Source organism: Diabrotica virgifera, chromosome 1 (assembly GCF_917563875.1).
Source record: "Diabrotica virgifera virgifera chromosome 1, PGI_DIABVI_V3a".
NCBI lineage: Eukaryota > Metazoa > Arthropoda > Insecta > Coleoptera > Chrysomelidae > Diabrotica > Diabrotica virgifera.
The window spans coordinates 262,718,909-262,743,338 of record NC_065443.1 but is presented as its reverse complement, the minus strand read 5'-3'; the positions used below and the strand labels follow the sequence as shown (position 1 = coordinate 262,743,338).

General features: G+C 31.4%; 1 protein-coding gene across 12 annotated transcripts in view; it reads right to left on the bottom strand.

The window, feature by feature from the left end:
• LOC114329438 (G protein-activated inward rectifier potassium channel 3) overlaps positions 1-24,430 on the bottom strand; it is a 273,370-nt gene that overhangs the window by 70,907 nt on the left and 178,033 nt on the right. For 2 of the 12 annotated variants that reach the window (XM_028278542.2, XM_028278544.2), the window contains exon 1: positions 17,244-17,461. The exons of 8 other annotated variants lie outside the window; for them this stretch is intronic. In XM_028278542.2, the coding sequence (XP_028134343.1) occupies positions 17,244-17,431 (188 nt within the window). In that variant the 5' untranslated portion in view covers positions 17,432-17,461. Of the gene's footprint in view, positions 1-17,243; positions 17,462-24,430 lie in introns of those variants that run through there. 2 more of the 12 variants (XM_028278546.2, XM_028278545.2) reach the window with 2 other exon arrangements.

Sequence of the window (24,430 nt, the reverse complement as noted above, 5' to 3'; positions counted from 1 at the left end):
GTTCGCCAAGCTTTTATGTCAGTAACTCCGGACATGCTGAGACGGATAAGCATACGAACATGGCGTCGTATTAAGTTGTGTTGCGACAATGGAAGTATGCACGCCGATGTTTTAAATAAACAAATAAGTAATAAATAACTTCAACAAAACTGTGTTATTATCTTTTCCCTTTGTAATACAACAACAGCAAATCATTGATGTAAAGGGACTTTCCGAGCACCCTATACGAGTAAACTTAGCAATGAGCAAGAAAAAACAAAAATTTTGTTTATACAATACCTTATCAATGAGAAAACTTTTATTTTTCTACAATATCAAGACCACAAATTATTACGCAAACATAGAACAATGAATATCGGGTGCAATAACAAGATTTTTTTTTTGAAGAACCGAATAGCAAAAATAATTAAAGAACAAATTGAATCGGACAAAGTCCTTCAATATAATATATTAAAATTTGGTAATCTGTATCAAAAGAAGTTCTAAAAAAAGAAATGCTGACTTCTACAGGTTAATAAATGAAACAAACATATCCGCTAGATAAACTGATAAATAGGTCATTGCACTAGAATTTTATTAAAACTAAAACATACAAAGTTACTTGGCAGAATGACTTAATATAATTATTCAGCTACGTCATTGTTTTGTTGATTTTTCTTATAATTTGTTTATTTGATTGACCTCTGCATGTCATGACGTCAATCATTTTATAAGCGCCAGGCTGGGGCGTTCTCGGACCAAAACTTTTATTGATGTATGTATTCTATTTTGACTGAATAATCATCTACATGCGATTTTTTATTGTATGTATGCATAACACTGTCAATCAGATATTATCGTTATCTCAAACTGTTTCTGTTTCTAGAAATACTATTTATATTAAACAATTAGTGAATGAATGCGGGATAGTTAAATATTTTCCCGAACTTGTATTTAAAACTGTAACTCTATTTTTAACACAAAACAGCAAATCTAACCGATTCTTTACTTAATGAGTTTTTGACAGCTTATAAGCTTATGAGCTTTTGAGCTTAATGAAACCAGAGCTTTCTTACTTAATTGAACCAACATTTTTATAAAATGCAAATTATGTAACGTGCTTAAGTATGATCCATATCAAATCTATAGCGTTTATGATTAGTGGAGTCACTGAAGGTGGGTATGAGCTATTACCTCCGATCTCGTTGAACCTCCGTCGATTTGCATGAAAATTGGTGAGTGGTTAGAGGACATCTCAAGGAACAAAGGTGACATAGTGCCAACTTGCGCTTTTACCCTGGGGGTAGATGCCACCCCTTCTCGGGGGTGAAAATTATTTTATTAAAAATAACCCCATAATTCGATAGAGGGACAATTTGTCAAGCAAAATTTGTTATATAAAGTTATTAAAATAAATCAAAACTTTTTGAGTTATTAAAGATCAAAGATTTTAATTTTTTTTGGGAAAAATGCACGTTTTAAACCGATTTTTCTTCAATAACTTAAAAAGTGTAAGTTTTTACAAAAAAGTTATTATTATCAAAATTGAAGCTAATAAAAAATGAAATAAACCCCTTACTACAAAAACCTTTTAATGTCAACTGAAAGTGAGTGTTAGGTATTTGAATATATATTTTTTTCGGCGAGTAAAAAACTCTATGTATTCAAGCTGAAATAAACTGATGCATTTTATAACATAAACTTATTAAACATTTGTTAAAGTACTTAAGAATGTCTATTAAATGAGCCCCCGAACATGTTGATAGCATTAAAATTTATTCTCAAAAATTTTTTCAAAATTTATCTTTTAAATAATTTTCAAAAAAATGTTATTGTTTTTTTTAATAACTCCGTTCGTGTTTACGATATCAGGTTTATCTAAAAACTTTTTGAAAGTTAATTCCAAGTGCTATTTAAACACGTTAAACGTGATCTTTTAAACCCCTTACTTTTTTTAAAATAAAAGGTTAAATGACCCAGGTTGCATGGTTCCCACAACAAAAATGTCGGTTATTTTTTACCCTATAGAAATAGTAAAAAAAGTAAAATATTTGGCACATAAAAAACTAAAATTGGGTTATATATAATTTTTTACGTATATTGAGTATTTTTGGAGTTATTATCAAAAGAATATGAGAATTACAATAATTATAAAAATTATGATTTTTTTAAATTATATCTTTTTTTCAAAAATATGCATTCTAAACCGGTCAAAATTATCGAAAACATTATTTATGCTAATATAAAGAAGTTTTTGTAAGGATTACTATAAATTTTAATTTTTGTGGAAATGGCGTATGTTTTATTTTTCACTTTTTCCTAAAAAATTCGAAACGGTTCTTTTATTTTCATTATAACTTGCTTAATTTTGACGCTATTACCTTGTTCTGAAGCTCAATTGATAGTTATTCCGAAGTACTTTGGCAAATGTTTAGCAGGAATATTTTATATATTGAATCGTTTTCCCGTTATTTAAGCTTGAATACTTATATTTGAGTACTCGTCGAAACAAATACACATTCAATTGCCAATAACTCACTTTGAACTAACATTAGTTTAGTTCTATATGTGAGGAGTGTATTCAATTTTTTATTATCTTCAATTTCAATAATAATATCTTTTTTGTCAAAGCTTATAGTTTTTGATTTATACGTGAAAAACCGATTTAAAACATGCATTTTTTACGAAAATATAAAATCTTTGGTCTTTAATAACTCAAAAAGTGTTGATTTATTTTATTAACTTTATATAACAAATTTTGCTTATAATTTGTCCCTCTATCGACTTATGGTATTATTTTTAATAAAATAATTTTCACCCCCGAGAAGGGGTGGCATCCACCCCCAGGGTAAAAGCGCAAGTTGGCATCATGTCGCCTTTTTTCCTTGAGATATCCTCTAACCACTCACCAATTTTCATGAAAATCGATGGAGGTTCAACGAAATCGGAGGTGAAAACCTTCAGTGACTGCACTAGATCAAAACATTTTTTCTCTGTGTTCCAAGGCATATTTCTATACTTTTCTCTATTTTTTTATAAACTTGACATTATTAGTTATTATTTTTAATATATGATTTGCGTGACTTGAATCTGTGGTATTGACATCTTGTCCTTTTGTAAAATATATACAGATTGTACTATATCTTGGAATTGCTTATAAATAGGAAACGTTGGACTTCGCCATGTATTGCTAAGAGAAACGTTGGCTGAAGGAGGATTTACTTAATGAGAAACCTTCGAGAATGGTATAATTGCAGCTCAGTAGACCTCTTCAGTACGAACATTTAAGAAATATCATGCAGGCCAAAATTAAGGACAAAAGAAGTGTGGGAAAAAGAATAATATCGTGGCTTCGCAACCTCCGTGAATGGTTCGGGTGTAGTTCGATTGAACTTTTTAGGCGCCTTGCTAACAAAGGCGCAGTGTCCATGATTTCTAATCTCCGCTATTGGTGCCACGTGAAGAAGAAGAAGACCTCTTCAGAGTAGTTGCAAATACAGTACATATAGCTATGATCATTGCTCGATAGGAGCAAAAACCACAAGAAGAAGACGCATTAGTTCATGAGACCAAGACAGAAATACTTGACATTTCGGACATTTCCAACCAACCTTGGAAGAAGAACCACAAAACATTTCGATAAGGTGGCATTGTAAGATAAAACTAGGAGGCAAATGAGTCATAAATAGTTCACTTTGCCGATTTTAAGAATATGATATCTGAGTGAGCAGAGTCTGGTACCAATACCTATAATCTCTACGTTACAGATTTCTCAAAATCTAAAAGTATTAAGTATTTGTGAGTAGCGATCAAAATGTAATAAGGTCAAGTTCCTCAATGGAATTGTGGCGTAACATTTCATCTGAGACTATTGCAATTACTGTTATAAAACGTCACACGAGAATTGTCAACGGTTTCCTTTGAGACGACTGGGACATCTCACCTACAAACTCGGATATCAACAATAGTCCAGAAAGCCACTGCGCATCCGCTAGGAAAAATATTCCGATTCGGATTTTTTGCACAATCTTACTCAAAAAGGACCCCTTTTAACAAATTTGCATGTTGCCAGGACCAAAAGTGGGTCAAAAATTTTTTAAACGTTTTTTTTTTGTTTTTTTCCTAAAATTATTTTTTTTGCATGGGTCAAAGTTTTTTTGAGTTTTTTGGATCATTCTAAACAGAAAAGGTATTTAGTGACTTTTCTCTAAAGTTGATAGATTTTGACATATAAGCGATTAAAAATTGAAAAATTGCGAAATCGGCCATTTTTAACCTTCAAAAACTATGTGGAAAACTTAAAATTTGAATGTTGCCAAGGTAGGCTGATATTATTTAAACATCGATTGATGAAATCCCGAAAAGTTTTTGCAATACAGTATTCAAAACTCCTTTGTTTTTTAATTTCTAATCACGCGTGCGCGACACTCTTTTCCACCGTTGCATGTGTATACACTATGGTGCAAATGAAAGGAATAAATTCGTTATTTCGTAAACCGGCGATAAGGAAAAAACCCGAAACAGGTCGATTTTCATTTTTAAGTTATAGTATTGTGGCATATATAGTATACTAGTGACGTCATCCGTCTGGGCGTGATGACGTAATCGATGATTTTTTTAAATGAGAATAGGGGTCGTGTGTTAGCTCATTTGAAAGGTTCTTCAATTTTCTATTCAGTAATGTAAACATTTACATAATTATTTATACAGGATGTCCAAAAAATTTTTATTAAATTAAATTATTTGAAAAAAAAAGAAGTAGAAGGACACCCTGTATAAATAATTATATAAATGTTTATATTACTGAATAGAGAATTGAAGAACCTTTCAAATGAGCTAGCACACGATCCATATTGCCATTTAAAAAAATCATCGATTACGTCATTACGCCCAGATGGATGACGTCACTAGTATACCATATATGCCACAATATCATAACTTAAAAATAAAAATCGACCTGTTTCAGGATTTTTCCCTTAAAGTCGCCGGTTTGCGAAATTATGAATTTATTCCTTTCATTTGCACCATACTGTCGGTAGAAAATAGTGTCGCGCACGCTTGATTAGCAATTAAAAAACAAAGGAGTTTTGAATATTGTATTGCAAAAAACTCTCCTGGATTTCATCAATCGATGTTTAAAGAATATCTACCTACATTCTTCTTCTTCAAGTGCCGTCTCCTAATCGGAGGTTGGATATCATCATCACTATCTTTACTCTATCCACCGCTGCTCTAAAAAGTTCTATAGAACTGCATCTAAACCAGTCCCTTAAATTCTTTAACCATGACACTCTCCTTCTTCCTATACTCCTTCCGCCTCTTATCTTTCCCTGTATTATCAGTCTTAGCATTTCATATCGCGGTCCCCTCATTACGTGTCCCAGATATTGTAACTTTCTTATTTTTATTGTGTTTATTATTTCGCATTCTTTACCCATTTCTCGCAGTACTTCCGTGTTCGTTTTCCTCTGTGTCCATGCTATTCTAAGCATTCTTCTGTAACACCACATTTCAAATGACTGTAGCTTATTTATGTGTTCTTGCTTTAATGTCCAGCTTTCAAGTCCATATTGTAGTATCGAGAACACGTAGCATCTCAAAGCTCTTGCTCTCAGTTCTAAGTTAAGGTCTTTGTTGCAGAGAACTGTTTTCATTTTTACAAACGCATTTCTTGCTATTTCTATCCTGGTCCTTATTTCTGTTGTTTGATCATTTTTCTCTGAAATCCAGGTTCCTAGGTATTTGTATTTATCAACCCTTTCTATCGGCACATTTCCCAAATGTATGCTTGTTTTTGCTAGGATTGTAGGATTGCTACCTACATTGGCAACATTCAAATTTTTAGTTTTTCACATAGTTTTTGAGGGTTAAAAATGGTCAATTTCGCAATTTTTCAATTTTGAATCGCTTATATGTCAAAAACTATCAACTTTAGAGAAATGTTAGTAAATACCTTTACTGTTTGGAATGATCCAAAAAATCTAAAAAAACTTTGTTCCATGCAAAAAAAATAATTTTAGGAAAAAAACAAAAAAAAACGTTTAAAAAATATTTGACCCACTTTTGGTCCTGGCGACATGCAAATTTGTTAAAAGGGGTCCTTTTTGAGTAAGACTGTGTAAAAAATCCGAATCGGAATATTTTTCCTAGCGGATGAGCAGTCGTTTTCTGGACTACAAATTATTACGGGAAAAGGATATGTTTATTATACAAGGTACATATGGTATTAGTTATAAGATCTGAAACTTCTTCTGGATTGATGATCGGTGTATTACCAGCAGCTTTTGTAATTCTCAGTTGTCTGATTTATTTTAGGAGCCAAAACTAATATGTAAAATTAACAAGACTCTTATTTTTCTTTCATCCTGTATGTAAAGTAACTGTTCTTTCTGGAATTTGATATTCAGTGTTGTCGATAGACTATACACAATATTTTATAATTTTTTAAACAAAAAAATGATATTTAAATGTCATTTTCCGATTCGTTTAAATCTTGTTGATGATAGACGAAATAGGCGAACCATAAACAATGTTAAAAAAATTTAAAAAAATCGACGGATTTCTAATTATTATACATTTTCATCGACTGTAAGTGTTTGGCCACACGGGCGATTTTTTACGGCCGGTAAGAGCCGTAAAAATCAGCGCGAAAATGGGTCCCACGGTGAGAATAGTAGATAGCCAGACTGAGCTGTAAAATATCGCGCAGCAACAGTCTGGCCATCTACTATTCTCACCGTGGCACCCATTTTCGCGCTGATTTTTACGGCTCTTACGGCGGCCGTAAAAAATCGCCCGTGTGGCCAAACGCTTAAATGTTTTATAATGTTATAGCTTGACGTAAGGTTTCCTACGCATTGCCATTTATCATTGTATCCAGATTAACGTCTTTGATAAACACTATAAATTTTCTGATTGTTTTCAGGATAAAATATTTATTATAAATTTATTTATACCTGATTCTTTTTGAATAAAACAATAAATGCTAAATATATCCGAAATAAAATATGTAGTTGAGTAATTAGAATATGGAGAAAGAATGACAATACATAATTGTATTAGTCGATAGCATCAAATTGTGAGAAGAAGAAGGTAAAGGTGAAGAATTGAAGGAGGTTTCCAAAAAGAGCTTCTTCGCACCAAAGTATAATTGCTAGATCACATAAATTACACTGACCTAGGAATAATAACACAATACTGGAACTACAATATCAAACAGTTTTTCACACAAGTGGTGATATGAAAGTATCATAATATTATTGCACCAATTAGGATAATAAAATGATGTATTTTAGGCGTTTGGATTATCACAAAATGGAGAATAAGAAGATAATATCCTGTTCACAAAATCGTGCAAACTGTCTCTTTTAACTAAAGTCTTACCACTTCACCCGATAAGCACCGTGCCTAACTAATAAAACAGCATCTTTCAAAATTCGACCATGAACATAGTGAAAAGGAGCAGCATGCAAAAACATCAATCTCCAAATATAAGTTTTATTCTACACTATAGTCCGTCTCCCCTTGACTTTACAGTATCAGGAACATAGGCAATGCAGTCCTTATGCGAGTTTTTAGCGCGGTGACGCCTATTTTGTCAAAAAGAATTTGTAATCGAACATTAGAGAGATTATGTAAATTAGAACTGTTTTAGAAAGGCAATCTACAATTTTATGATTCATATGCGTTTAAGTTTATTTGATACACTATGGTTATTATTACGCATATGAATCCTAAAATTGTCGATTGCCGTTCTAAAATAGGTTTTAATTCTTCTAATGTTCGATTAAAAATTATTTTTGACAAAATTGGCATCAGCGCTAAAAACTCTCATAATGACTGCATTGTTTATATTCCTTATACGGTAAATAGTCAAGGTGAGACGGACTATAGACCAGGGAAGAGGCCAATCAATCTAGTTTATAGAGAACTTACTCTCTCGACTAACTAATAATTATAATGAGACTGTCTATAGTGAAGCTACATATTGAATGAATAGGGCTTTTCATTCACAGTCATTTGTTTCGAGCTTCTGTCATGTGCCAGATAATATTAATATATCTACGTCGTACGTTATTGGTATATACCAATGATACAAACCAAAGACGTATGACGTAAATATATTAATATTATGTGACACATGACAGAAGCTCGAAACAAACGACACTCGATGAAAAGCCCTATGAACGGATAATGAATCTGAATGAATGTTTCTTATGGGCAATATGTTTTATAAAACATAGTTTTTACGTTTTTAGGTCAGGCTCTGCTAGAGGTAAAATTAGAAGAATACGGTGGAAGCGAAAGCAATTCAAAATGTACCTGACAAGTGTAAAGTCTTTTTGTCATCCTTGTAATGGATTTGTGAAATCTTGAAGCAGTATTTTCTTTTCATTTGTAGGTGTTTTTGCCTAATCCCTTTCTTTAACGTCTCCAATAACATTATTTGTTATTCACGTTTCTCTTTTTTTATAGCATTATTAATAAAAAAAAAAGAATGTGTGTGTACTTTGTACGCACGTAAGAAGTTATACTTCTATTATATGATTTCTTAAAAATAAATATACTTTAAACAGTTTGTTTTTAATTTTTTTTAAACACCAAACTAATTGTGTGCTTACCGCTTTCAAAAAAATAAAAAAAGTATAGGATTGCACTGGATTCGAACTCACGACCTCTCGATCTCTGGCCGAATTAGTCGAGGCATTGAAGCACAAAAAAGGCCTTACTCTCGATTTTTGGCGCAGTAAGACGGATTTTAATGCAGTTTGGTGCGTTGGATTCGTGAGAACGTCAGGAAATTTTGTGAACTATTGTAATGAATAAGAAATCTGAAATTGAATTTGTGCATAAGAAAAATTCATTTCAAAAGTGCATTTTGAAATAGGCAATTATTATAAATTTGCAACCCGGTAAATAGTTGGGCAACATTCCGATTAATTATTTTAATTATTTTTAATTATTTTTAATCATTTATAAGTCCAGATAATAATAGTCTAAGATGTCAATAACCATTAATAATAAACAAAAAAAATTTCCTTATGGAGGAATCGAACCAAGTACTAACGGGTCCGTAGCTAAATACACATACCGCTAATCTACGCAGACACTTGCTAGACAACGGCGATATTAAGTATAAACAAAACAAATTGGTAAGTAAAAATTGTAAATAAAATTACTACATACTTAAATGTATTATAAAATTAATATATTCCTAAATTTTAGAAGAAACATTCGTAAATAGGTATTATTAATATCTATTAATGTTACTAAATGAAATATAAATATTTTGACGTTTCACAATTTGACAATTCACTTTTAACTGCAGTGCCTTAAAATTTTTAAAGCACCGGTGCTTTAAACTAGCATTTTTAACGCTCCTATGGAGTGCTATAAATTTCATTTTTAACACGTTTGTAGAAAAATATATTTAAAAACACTAATATATTCTTTCCACACCTTTTCTGGACTGATAAATACATAAATTAAAACATTTAGTAACGAACTCCATACTGCCTGTGTGCGCAGATTACTAAAATTTCACCCTCAATGAAATCGCGCCTAAAGAAGTATAACTTCAAAAAGGCAGTATAACTATTAACTAACCTTTGATGTTTCTCTTCCCACAAATTTTAACACGCAACAACCATACATTACGTAATCAAACCGTCAACCGTCCACACCACAGCTGTGCTACAGCTGCCATATTGGATAATTTTTGACATGTCATTTGAACATCCAATCAGAACAAAGTTATAATGCGCATGCGCCCGGATCATAGGTTTTAACATATAAAAAGTCACCCTCATATCGCGCGAAAAGAAATATAACTTCAAAAATACCTTGCGCATCCATCCGAAAATAAGGAAATCAAAACCTTGTCAGCTGATGTTTACGTATTGGGTTGCATTTGGATGGATTTTAGTTTTACTTCTTGTCCAATTCGTTAACTGTCGATTTGAATTCAGAGTAAAGTAATTAATCCATGCTCCATTCATTCTCACATACCGATGCAAAAACAACTATGTAGGTACATATTTTTTTGAAATAATAATTGTAAACATGGTTCTGAAATGTCGACGCTTGATTGGTTTTTATTGACTCTGAGCAAAAGCGGTACCCAATTTAAATAAAACTTCATTGATAAATGTTCAAATAAAATGGTGAATATATTGCATTCTCGTATCTTCAATTCCCCTGCTATATTATATACCACGAAATATCAACTCACGATTAGCAAAAATGATTTTTTGGACTTTTTGATATTTTTCAAAAAATCGTTTCAGATGTTCGTTTGATATAGGTAGGTACTAGGTACCCACATTTTGAAGGTGGTCATCAAAAGAAACTTCTAGTGGTCTTATACCAATTACTTCATGTTTAGACTTTTTCTTCTTCTTCTTCTTCTTCTTCTTGAAGTTTCTTCTATCGGTAATTGTAAGTCATTATGACGATTCAAGCTTTACCTTTGCTATCCTAAATAATTGAGTTGAACTCATATTAAACCAGTCCTTTAAAATTTTAAACCGTCTTCCAATTTTTCACCATCATCATCAACAGCCGACTGCAATATACATGTAATTGTCGAATTATTTAATATCATATACAGAACAGGTTTATTACCTAAAGAATGGTTTCTATCAACATTCGTGACTATACCGAAAAAGAGAAACGCCAGACAGTGCGAATACCGTACCATCAGTCTAATGTGCCACAGACTCAAAGTATTTCAATTATTCATCGTAGAATATATATATAAAAAGTTAGAACAAGACATGGACAAACTCAGTTCGGATTTAGAAATGCTCAAAGAACCAGAGAAGCATTATTTGCAGTAAATGTGCTAATACAGAGATGTTTCATGTATTTTCTGTTCTTTTGTATGATGTGGAGACATGGACTCTTAATAAACAATGTCTCAATAGATTGGAAGCATTTGAAATGTGAACATATCGAAGAATGCTGAGAATCTCCTGGACAGACAGAATAACCAATGAGGAAGTACTTAGAAAAGTACAGAACAGCAGGGAGATACTGGATTCCATCAAAATAAGGAAACTTCAATACTTGGGTGATATAACATGTGGTGACAGATGTGAACTAAAATTAATCATGCAGGGAAAGTTTCAAGGAAGGCGCAGCATAGGTAGGAGAAAAATGTCCTGGCTGAGAAATCTCAAAGAATGGTTGGGGTCAAACTGAACTTTTTCGGGCTGAAGTGTCAAAAGTTAGAATAGCAATGATGATTGCCAACCTTCGTCGCGGAGATGGCACGTAAAGAAGAAGATCAACAGCTATTCCATCCATCGTCGGATGTAAGCCTCCCTTAGGTGTGCCCATTCATTTCTGTTTCTTGTTGTTGCATCGATTTGTGACCATCCATTTGCTTGATATCATCATCCCATCTGGTTTGAGGTCTGCCTCTACTTCTGCTAAGGCAAGCGTCCACAGACCAGCATCGTACGCATCGGACGCATCGTACGCAACGGATTTTAGTTTGCCTTGTACAGAAACTTATGTAACCGCGTCCACTGATCCGCATCGTACGGATCGCATTATCGATTGTCAAACTAAAATCCGTTGCGTACGATGCGGGTCTGTGGACGCTTGACTTAGTCTCCATTCAATAATTGGCTTCCTATATGTCCTACACTGAGAGAACAATTTCTTTTCTCCTAAAACACCGATTTCTTTGAGCAATATTTCTTAGAAGTTAACATATCCTAAACATACCGGCTCACATATTAAGAAACGAGTTTTTTAAACACAACTCAATAATTTCTTACCGATAATTTCTTCAATACTAAGAAATGCATTAATAGTTACATTTAATTTTCTTATCCTAAAGTTTTTATTTCTTAAATTGAAAACTACAAATATTTTGCAGTATAAGAAATATAATGTTAAGTTAATCCATATTTATATTTGTGAACAAGAAATTTTCTTGCAATCAAATAAATATTTTAAACCACAAGAAATAATTCTTCAGAAATACCCTCTGTAGTAACTGTGGTTATAAAATAAAAACTTTGTCATTAATGCCGAAATGTTACTTGCAATGAAATCTTCTTCCACAAAAGAATTGCGCAGATTAACTATTTATGATTTAGTCGTCAGTGTTTGTCAAGATGGCGTGATATGTTCACGTTCATATAGATGGATGTTGGATTTATTGGTGTACTTTAAAAATTAACGGATATTTTAAAGGTACGTACATATATAGGTATTAAATAAAGTAAATTGAGTAATTTAAGATGTAATAATAATATTGTTGCTTATCCGAATGATTAAAAAAGAAACATAATAGTATCTTTATATGCTTTTTAGGTATAATGATGGACGACTCTGAAATAAAGGAGCTTATTATTCTAACTGGGAAATATGCCACAATTTAAAGCTGGGACAGAATGATATAATATATATAGCTTCAGAACAATATTAAGAAAGGAGTTATTAACCAACTGCAGGGCCTTCCAGAAATGGTAGAACTTCATACATGTAAGTACCTTTTTAAAAATGTGTATACTTATATATCAACTATAATAGGTTTCTTGAATGTATCGTCTTCTATAAAAATATACAATACAACGCTATATCAAACATGGCGGGTGCAACGCTGAGGATTTTTTCTGTTAATTTATTTGAGATAAAGAAATCAGTTAGTCTAAAAGAAATATATGTTTATGGTTAAGAAATGTTATTGCCGAAAACCGTGAATTAGTTAATATGTATTAAATGACTTAGATGTAAACTAATAATACTTTCCCGTAATAAAATTTCTTAATGATTAGGTATGCTGTCTCTTTTAGATTATAAAAATTAAGAAAATTACATATTATTATGTCTGCTTCAATGTTTTACATTGGTTGTATTTTCCCTCTTGTTTTAGTTAAACAATGTTTACTGTGTGACTTAATATTATACAGATAAATAATTAATATTTCATTAACAAAAAGAAAAAAATAAACAAAGATATGTAGGTTAAATAATGCCATGTTTGAACTAAATATAATTGATCATTTATTAGTATTAATAGTTCTTATGTGGGGCCGTTTAGTTGTTTTTTTGTATTTCCTAACTTTGTCAAAATAAATATCTATATCTTTATAAAAAAAATTTTAATAAAGTAAGTTTACTCTTTCTTCATAACGATTTTGTTTTAGTGAATTGCTGATATACAAAGTGCTATTAACAAAAGAAGGGAAATTTGAGGAAGTTGGATTTGTCTCTCCATCCTTTTATTGTTGTCTAGAAGCCAGTGGTTTAAGAGTGGAGAAAATATTTGTATGTAATAATAACGTTTTATATCTTGTTTTATTAATAAATAATGATTTTACCTTAACACAATGATTTATTTCGCCGTATGTAATATCACTTTATTTTCAAGAAATATTAACTTAACTCTAAATATACGTTTATCTCTGCGAAATATATTTCTTAACATTAAATAAATTAATTATTAATAGTAAAATAATAATATTCCTCACTAAGAAATATTATTGCTTAGAAAGAATAGTTTTCTAATGTGTAGAAGATATATTTTTATGACTAATAAAATTAATTAACATCAAGTGTAATTTCTTTCTGATAAATGGGTTTGAAGTTTGCCAGAAAGTGATAGTTCAATCATGTTTAAGATATATTTCTTTGGCTATAGTAGAATTTATTTGAAATATTTTAGAAAATTATATCTTACATACAAAGATATATTTCTTAGGCAATATGCAAAGTCGATCTTTCTTAAATATTAATAAAGTTTCTTTATGTCAAGAATTTTTTTCTCTCGGTGTACTCAGTTCCATTTTAACAATGCAATCTTTTGGATTAAATCTGTTACTTTTGATCATTATATTTCTTCATTGGATTTGCGGTAGCTGAGCTTAATGTTGAGCATTATCCGTTCCATAGCTCTTGGAGCTATGGAAGTTTACTTACTGCTACTGAGTTACTTGGAGTTTGTGGACTACGTTGTTGCTAAAACCGATGTTTCAGTACAATATGCCAGAATTGATAATACGTATTGATCGAAAGTTTTTCCATTTTCATTCCAGGCACTGAAGATGTTCTGTTCAGAACGAAAACGTTTTGCAATCCATGTGGATGACTTTTAGAAGTTTTAAATAAACTATTTTATACCAAAATACAATTTGAAGTTTTTACTTCTGTATAGAAAGTTTTTCCCTTTAAATAATTTTGTAAGTTTGATTTGAATACTGTTTTTTATGTTCCAAATGCTGCCCATGCTAAAGAACATCTATTTAAGTCAGCCTTTAAGTTGGGCTTTGATAGTTCGCTTTTTGTCCGAAGTATACATACAACTCAATCTTTTCTATATTATTATTGTCCAGAGTTATATCCTCAGTTTTAGCTAGAGATTAGTTTGTTAGATATTTAGTTTTTGCTAGATTTAGTTTTAATCATATTTCTTTTGATTGTATATTTAGGTCTAAGCATTTTCTGCAGTTCTTTTGTGTATTTTGCTATTAATGCCATATCATCTGCAAATCTCAGATTAGTGTTACCCAAATGCAAGACCAAAACGAGACTTAGACAGTCTTGGTCTTGGTCTTGCACCAGTAAACCTGATCTTGGTCTTGGTATTGCGTTCCCGGTCTTGGTCTTGGTCTTGGTCTTGCAGCAAGAGTCTTGCAAGTCTCGCAGTTGCCCATTAGCCTATTGCATATCTTAGAACAACGTAACAGAGAGGTACATTTTAAGCTTGAATATCATATCCATAGTAAAGACTAGCCAAATTAATAAATATCTAAACAACTGACACCGGGTGGGTTTGAACACACGATCTAAGTGATACCTGCCTATGTTCTAACTAACTAAAGTTAAAACTACCTCTTAAAACCCACAAAATTTCATTTGCATAACCGGTTTTAGAGCAATAAATAAATCATCTGTTTGTAAGAAAAATTTCTACACCCCCTATTTAGAAAACAAAGCATTTATAAAGTAAACGTTTATGAAGCAAACTGTCATTACTTTTTCGTGCATAATTACCCATTAAAGTTTGCCATACTTATTTAAAAACATTCTGTATTGATGAAAAACATGGCTAGTTAAAAAAGTACCTAACTTTTTTATTATCCCATATAAGATAATGAATAAAAAAATATAATGCTAAGAAAATATGAGGCTATAGTTGGGTTTTAATTTCAGTATGCTACTAAATGCTTGAATAATAAGTTAGCATACTGCTAGAATATTCCACAGAGTGAGAGAAAACACAGTTTGATTGGTACACCCGGTATACAATGACAATACTGTCTAGCAACAATATTATTACAGCAATATTTATAAAGAATAAGACAACATATTAAAAAAATCACTTAAATCGGACAACAGGTTTAGGAAATTTGAGACATTAAAAATGACCCGTTTTTAAGGTGGTGCGTTAATTTCTTGGAGAAGTGTATATCGTTAAAATAATATTTTGGTATTTTGTTTACACGATATCCGGCATTATCTGTACTTTTGTCTCGTATCATTATCTTATGATACTTTTAAATAATAGCCGCGCTGTTTCGGCAAATTTTGTTTAGCCGAGTGACCTCATAGCACAGTCAGCATAAACAATACATAATAGTCTTACTATAATATGTATACCGATAAGATTTCTGGTGTTTGGATTCCTAAAAAACTAATAATGCAATAAATTCTTTACTTATATACTTATTATTAAGTATATTTTCTATTAGCTAAGGTGAGACATTTTTAAAAAGTTTGTATACGATATTCGATATTAATGCAGACGTCGCAACGCATGAATGTTATGTTATAATTAGAAGACGACTATTATCAAAACCTGGACAATTAATTTCAGAGCGAAGAAGTCGGCTGCTGGGAAAAAATGTACAAAATAATTTATTTTTACATTATAATACATAATGACCTCTGAGTATATGTCAAATATGTCAAGTGTTTTTTAATGAATATTTTGATTCGCTATGTATATTTATGGTATTGTTCGTAATGCTTATAAATCCAATTTTTTAAAAAAATTTACAATTTTTTTTTATTTCTCATAGAGTAGAGTATCTAAGAATATAGCCGAACTTATATACTCCCTAAAAGGACCCTCAGTTCTAACTGCAAGACGCAATAGTCTCGCAGGCTTAGTCTTGTTCTTGCTCAAGTCTTGCAGGGTAAGTCTTGGTCTTGGTCTTGCTAAAAGCAGGCGGTCTTGGTCTTGCTCTTGCGAAAGCGCAAGAACAAGACCAATACTGCAAGACCAAGACCGATTTTGGGCAACACTATTCAGATGGTTCAGGTTTTCACCGTATTGTTTGAAAAATTACAAAATAGTAATTTGGAATAAAAAAAATCTTATGATATCCAACACCATATGATAAAGTTTAAGTTTTTCTATTCGTTAAAAGGTTCAACTTGGATTATATTATATTAAATTTCTATCTGGTGCAAACTAGCAAAAGAAGTAACCATTTTTTCTAGAATATAAAAATTCATTAAAATACACACTGTGGGAAAAAGGAGACACGTAGGCATCTCGATATTATGGAACAAAAACATAACGATTACAATCAAAATAGTATATTATCCAATATCACTCTCCTTTGTGTGACATACCCACATTTGAGCGTAGGCAACTCCTCTGCACATATTTGTGTAGGAAGGACCTTTGAATCGACAACCTGAGCAATACTGTTTATTTTTTTTTAATAGTAAATCCAATATCACTCTACATACTTAAAATGCCATACCCACACTTGATCGTAGGCAACTCCTATGTGCACATTTGTGTAGGAAATACCTTCGAATCGACAACCTGAGCAATACTTTTTGATTTTTGTAGCGAGGATCAAACCCACATCATTCAGTTTCAAATGCGAATATGCCCAGCTTTAAACTCTCGAGCCTCAAAATACGCAGCTAAAACTACAACTGAAATATCACATAAAACAAACCTAATGAGAATAATAATAAAAAGGAGCCTAAGAAGTTTTCTGATCTCGATGACGAAACTGGTCAATAAACGATAGCAAAATGAAACACAAAACATAGCAGCAAACGTACTAGAAAAGCCTTTCTATCAGTGATCTAAAGTGAGATCAGAGACCAGAATACAGAAAAATCTGAACTATGTATAATCTGTGTTTGTAAAAAGTAAAAGAACGTGGTCAATCAGATAATATTAGAGGAGTATCCGAGTATCACATCGGAAATGATGAACCAGACAAAAAAGACATCTTGTATGTTTTCATGCAATACGTTTGACTAATTTTGGTGCAACTTACTTTGCATTATAATCTCTAGAAATCCCTTCATACCTTTTAAATTGTTCGTTATAATTCACAGTATCCTCACAACAATGTTTACACTCTGCAAAATCATCTGAAGAAAAAGTATATTTAATTTTTTCCACGACCGGTTGAAACAACGACCACTTGGAGCTGTTTCGAGACAGATCTTTCCGTTCATACATCGCAGAAACTCGACAAATACTGACATTAATTATTAACATACCAGTGCGAGATTGTTCTGAATTAAATAATAACATTGTTTATGGCTTGACTTTTATGGATTTAGATAAAAATACAGCGTGAATGAAGAACGTTGGGAAATGCAAAGTTCGAATTGATAAGTAGGGTATTTTAAAACCAGTGTGGTTAGAGATTCAGGGAATATCAGATATATTCTTATAGTATCATATCATGTCATCATAAACCACCGGCTTAACATGTTACGATTCATGGTGATAGTAATTTATATTACATTAAACAATATTGATAAGAAATTTCGTGTAAATATAGAAACTATTCGTTTTTAGTATTATTTTCAGATATTGAGGAGGATCTTGACAAAGACAGAAAAAATCATAAAATAAAAAATTTTTACAAAAAAGTCAAAAAATACGCAAAGAGGAATAAAAAACCAAAAAGGAAAAAGTGTATTTGAAGATAAACAGATCAGCAGAATATTAGACGAATATCACGAAAAACAATGCCATTTACTCCGGAGGAAACACACTGCGATGAAGAAGTTCAATAGTATAAGATAACAACGAAGCAGAAATTCCCAGAGAAGAAGAAATACAAAAAGAAATTAAAAACTTCCGAAACGGAAAAGCGGTAAGAGAAAATGAAATAGCAGTGGAATTAATAATATACGAAAGAAGAGAATTGCACACAGAAATAAACAAGCTAACACAACAAACATGAACACAAATCACACTACCAGATGATTGGAACCGAGGTATTATAGTGCCTATTTATAAAAATGGAAATCGAAAGGAGTATGAGAATTACAGAGCAATACCCCTAAAACACCACATATCGCTGGCAACTATGAATAATGTGATTCCTAATACATTTCCAGTGAAAATAATAACTCTTTGATTAGTGTTGGCGATATAATTGTTTTTATATGCGTGTCCGCGAAGATTATAACTCCCAAAATATTTATAACTAAAAGATTTAGTTCATAATAGATGCCGACGAAAACAATTATTTCCCTTTCTGTTTCTGTTGCTGCCGACGAAAACAAGTATTTCTTTTTAGTAATTATAATTTTCGTGGACACTCAAAAAATAAATATTTTCGCTAACACTTTATTAGGGATTATAATTTTCACAATCATATAATCGAAAATAATCTTTTTCGCAGCGTTCATTGAAAGTTCTACTCTTAACGGCATTTTTCGGAGTTATACTTTTCGTAGGCGACGGCGATATAAAATTCTAGCAAATATACTAAACATGAGAATTAAATCATGCGCTGGACGAATATTATAGTCTAAGATCCGATATAAGGTCGAACTGCACCGATCTGTTTAATGGAAAAAAATTATTTTATATGTAAATTAGTATGTTAAACATTATAAAAAACAAGGGGTGCCTGATATAATCCTGTTCTGAGTATAATTAATTAATAATTAAAAAATCATTTTTTTTATAAATTTGACTGACGTGTTTAACAAAAAAAATTAACACTATCGGTAAGTGCAAAGCCTATAGGATATGTAAAAATAGGGGTGCCTGTAAAAAGCCTGTTCTAAATGGGGGTTGCCTAATTTTTAAAATTTTACAGCGTCTACTTATGAATAATTGAACATGTGTAAAACTTTGTTATTACTAATTTTACGAAAAAAAGTTATTCTTTATAAAAAGTTCTGCATGATGTAAATCTTATGATTCAACCATCAGATATCAAATTTTGTCAATCTTATACGAGTTATGTCAAAAAATGTTAATTTCGGTCAAGAGTGACTTCGACCTTTCGAAAATTGTTATTATGAAACGGTATTAATAATCAAAAAATATGTATTAGTGCGCAATTACATCATTATAATTAAAAAAAATGCAAATTATTCTGAAATTAGATTCTAAACTTCATTTTTATTTCTTACAAGTAGGATAACTCTTTTATTATCAATTTTGCGAAAAAAAAGCAATTGTTCATAAAGAGCTTTGAATTGTCTAAAACCTAAGGTGCAGCCATCATCAATTTTATAAATTTTATACAGGGTATGTCAAAAAATATGAATTTCGCTCGGGAAAGAAGTTATTCAGCATTAAAAGTATGTTGCAATATAGAATTATATCCTTAAAATTGGAATATTCTGAAATATAAAAGTATGAAACAACTCTTGAGCGAAATTCATTGGCAAAAAAGGAAAATCACTGGCAAAAGCTCGCAATATATGTAGGTACTTATATAATTACAAGTACTATGAAATATCCAATAATTTGGAAATATATTTACATTAGATTAATTAAAAAAAACTGTAAACATTAAATATTGAAATATATTATAATATATTTTTCAATACAAATCCTAAAATCGGTCAGGAATTTAGACATTTTTGACAACATTTTTGAAAGGAACGTTCGATATTTCCATATATTTAGCTGTTGCCTGGAAACAAAAAATATCTGTATGGAAATCTTATTTCCTTACAGGAATTTCCTGTAAGGAATAATATACTGTACAACAAATGAGAAAAAACGACATATTTCTCACGAGCGCAGACATTTGTTGGCACGAGCCGAGGAACTAGGCGAGGGCCGCAAATCAAGCGAGGGAGAAATATGTAATTTTCTCATGTGTTGTACACTGTACTTTTTCTATGGATGCGGTTTTGTCAAGAGTTCAAAATTTAATAGTTTAGGTGCTTTTAGGTATGTTATATGCATAAATTGAAATAAAATCATCACATTTCCGACTTACTGTAGCCTTCTTTCTTTAATTGTAAGTTCAACTTCCTTCTCTTTACCTATTCTTCTCAGTACTTCATTGTCCGTAACTCTATCTACCCAGGAAACCCTCACAATTCTTCTATAGGTCCACATTTCAAAGGCGTTAAGTCGTCTCATTGTCTCCACATTTAACGTCCATGGTCCATAACTTATGGTTTTAAATAATAAAATTCTTGTAATGAATAAAATATCTTTAATAATTATTTCTTATTTTTTAATTTGAAATTTTTGACAAATGACATTGTTCATTTATATTTACATCCTTGAAAAAGATAAACGTTTCAAGTAACTATGTGTTGCTTTCTGGTTGCAATTTATAACGATATTTATCTACGACTGATACATAATATATGTATTATACTTGTGGTGTTTGCAATATAATGCCATATAATAATCCCTTAGGGATTAATAATGCGGGATTAATAGCTATTAATCCCTCTGGCACAACAATCACAAAATTCACCACGGAAACAAAATAATCAACCTCAAAAAGTGTTACTGTCAAACGAATAGTATATTTGACAGTTTGTGTTGAGATGGACGAAAATGAAGAGTCTTTTAATTGTACACCACCAGAAATTGTAGAACTAGCTACAGCAACAGCATCTACCTTAATACCTGAAACATCGAAATCCATTTATAATAAAACGTACGCAACCTTCAACGAATGGCGTGTTCGAAGTCAACACAGGTAGCTGAAGGATACATTGATCAGTCTATGAGAAACAAGGCAACTACAGCAGATACTATCGCTAAAGAGATAAACAGTAATGTACCATCTTCTTGTTCTACAGCAATCGAGATCCCAAATATTTGTATTAAAAACTCTACTAAAGTTAATGATGATTCTCAACCAATTCAGTTTATTAATTGTACTATTACTAATTTTAATGTTTTTAACAAATAAAGTTGTTCATTAAAAATCTTAAATTAATTAATTTGTCGTAGATAAAGTAGAGTATACTACTCGCAATAATGGCTCTCATTCCCTCGGAATGTTACTCCCTCGCCGCTAACGCGGCTCGGTTCGTAAATATTCCTCGGGAATAATAGCCATCATTATTGACTCGTGGTATAATCTACTATTAAATGCTTTATATATTTTAGAATATTTCAAATTATAAGGATATTCTTCTATATTGCAACATATTCACAATTCAAAATTCTTTTATATACCTCGTATAAAGTATATAAAATTGATGATGGCTGCACCTTAGATTTAGACAATTCAAAGCTATTTATGAAGAATTGCTTTTGTTCGCAAAATTGATAATAAAAGAGTTATCCTACTTGTAAGAAATAAAAATGACGTTTAGAATCTAATTTCAGAAAAATGCATTTTTTTTTTAATTATAATGATGTAATTCCGCACTAAAACATATCTTTTATTATTAATACCGTTTTATAATAACAATTTTCGAAAGGTCGAAGTCACTCTTGGCCGAAATTAACATTTTTTGACATAACTCGTATAAGATTGACAAAAGTTGACATCTGATGATTGAATCATAAGATTTACATCATGCAGAACTTTTTACAAAAAATAACTTTTTTTCGTAAAATTAGTAATAACAAAGTTTTACACATGTTCAATTATCCATAAGTAGACGCTGTAAAATTTTAAAAATTAGGCAACCCCCATTTAGAACAGGCTTTTTACAGGCACCCCTATTTTTACATATCCTATAGGCTTTGCACTTACCGATAGCGTTAATTTTTTTTGTTAAACACGTCAGTCAAATTTATAAAAAAAAAATTTTTTAATTATTAATTAATTATAGTCAGAACAGGATTATATCAGGCACCCCTTGTTTTTTATAATGTTGAACATACTAATTTACATATAAAATAATTTTTTTCCATTAAACAGATCGGTGCAGTTCGACCTTATATCGTATCCTCTACTATTAGGAGAATACCAGAACAGGTTCAGACCGGGAAGATCACAATTAATTCCACACATACAGTGGAGCAAATTTTAATAGATTTCAAAACCGCTTTTAATACAATTAATCGGACGAAAATGATAAAAGAGCTAGAACATCTTGCAATCCCAGAAAAATTAAGTCATATGCTAAGAGTGAGCGTAAAGAACACCACAGCAAAGATTAGTTCCAAGGGAACAACTCCTAAGGAAACTCTATTTTCCCTTCTATGTTTAACCTATTATTGGAAACAATAATAAGGAGGATGAACTTCGTAAATAAAAACATTATTACAGATCAACTTCAAATAATAGCATATTATGCAGATGATGTATTAGTCACCATAGTAAAGACAAAGGTGACACTTATAAATGCAATTAAAAATTAGATAAGGAAGCAAATAGAATATGTTTAGAGAAAAATCAACACCAAACAAAACAACTCAGAAATATCTAATAACACAGAACAGAACCATACATTTGAAACTGTTTTCACCTTTAGCTACTTGGGAGTAACAATAGGGGAAACCGGAAAAGATAGAACAGAGGAAAAAATTCGAATAAGGAATGAATAGAAATCTGCTGATGAGCAAAACTCTAAGAGAACAAAGATGAACCTATACAGGGTGTTTCATTAATAATTGTCCATATAGTAACTGGAAACTCCTTAGCACAAAATACGAAGATTTAACCTAAAACACTTAAATAAAATGTGGTTCCTTACTGAGTTACAGGGTGTTTTATCTAAAAATTTGAAAATTATTTTTGCTCAGAATTTTAAAACTATTCGACGTATCCTTTTCATACTTAGCAGGAAGTATAGGTACTGTACAAAATACTAAATTATATTAAACAAGCGTTTCTGGCTATTACCAGAGGCGTACGACGGGGGAAAGTAAATGGTTGACCCTTTCCAAATTCTACGCCACTGGCGGAATTGCTATTTTAGTCCAATTTTTGTATTCTCCAATACTTTCTCTGAAAATAATATACCCTTCATTCGTAATGATATAGTCATTAATTTTCGAGATATTTGAAGTTAAAAATAAAACGACACGGTTATTTTGATTAATGTATTGTGTCGCTTCATTTTTAATTTTTCAAATATCTCGAAAACTAATCATTTTATCGTTACGAATGAAGAGTATATTATGTACGTAGAAAGTATTGAAAAATCTAAAAATGGCACTAAAATAGTAATTCTTCGAGTGGTGTAGAATTTGAGAAGGGTCAACCATTCACTATCCCCTGTCGTACGCCTCTGGTAGTAGCTATAAACGTTTGTTTATCATAATTTAGTAGGGTGTATTGTAGTCGCATTTTCTGCCAAGTATGAAAAGGATACGTCGAATAATTTTAAAATGCTGAGCAAAAATAATTTTTAGATAAAACACCCTGTAACTCAGTAAGGAACCACATTTTATTTAAGCGTTTTAGGTTAAATCTTCGTATTTTGTGCTAAGGTTTCTCCAGTTACTATATGGACAATATGAAACACCCTGTATAAGACCTTTTGTTACAATATGAGATTGAAACAATGACGATTGACAAGAAAGAGGAAGATAGCCTTCTGAAATTTGAAAGAAAAATAATAAAAACGATACTATGAGCAATGTCACAACAGAGGGAGAAAGGAGAACGAAAAAAATGCCGAAATTGAAAAAGAACTAAAGGGTGAAAATGTAGTCAAATACATAAAATCTCTTTCGCTTAGAATGGATAGGACATATACATAGAGGCTCACACTCAGATATGTTGAGAAGGATAACTAAGTGGACACCACAATAGCCCAGGTATAGATAAACGCCTAGAAGAAGGTGGCTGGATGATGTAGAAGAAGATATAAGGACCATGAATGTTAAAGAGTGGAAACTTCAGTGCAAGGACAGGAAGAAAGTGGAAAAAAGTCACGATAGTAGATCGCAGCAAAGATACACTGCGATGGGATTTCAAACGCCATGGAGTTAGCTATATAATCCCTAGGAATTGTATTGTTTAATGAATGAATGAAGAAAGAATAGAAAGAAGTATGTAGTTGAGGGAGGTATAGACAAAGGAAATATTAACTAGCATGCTTATAGTCTCGTGATGTAGAAATACATGGAAAAAGTAAACGGAAAACTTTATAAAACAAGAATACAAAAGTGAAGATGACGGTTTCATAAAAATTAATATATTTAAATGGTAAGTAGATTGTAGTTTGGAATTTATACTAAATTACTTTAATTACTAAAATCTGTTCAACCGGTCCTGGTTTTCAAAGATAATGTGTTCATATTAAACGTGCTAAATGATAGTCAGGG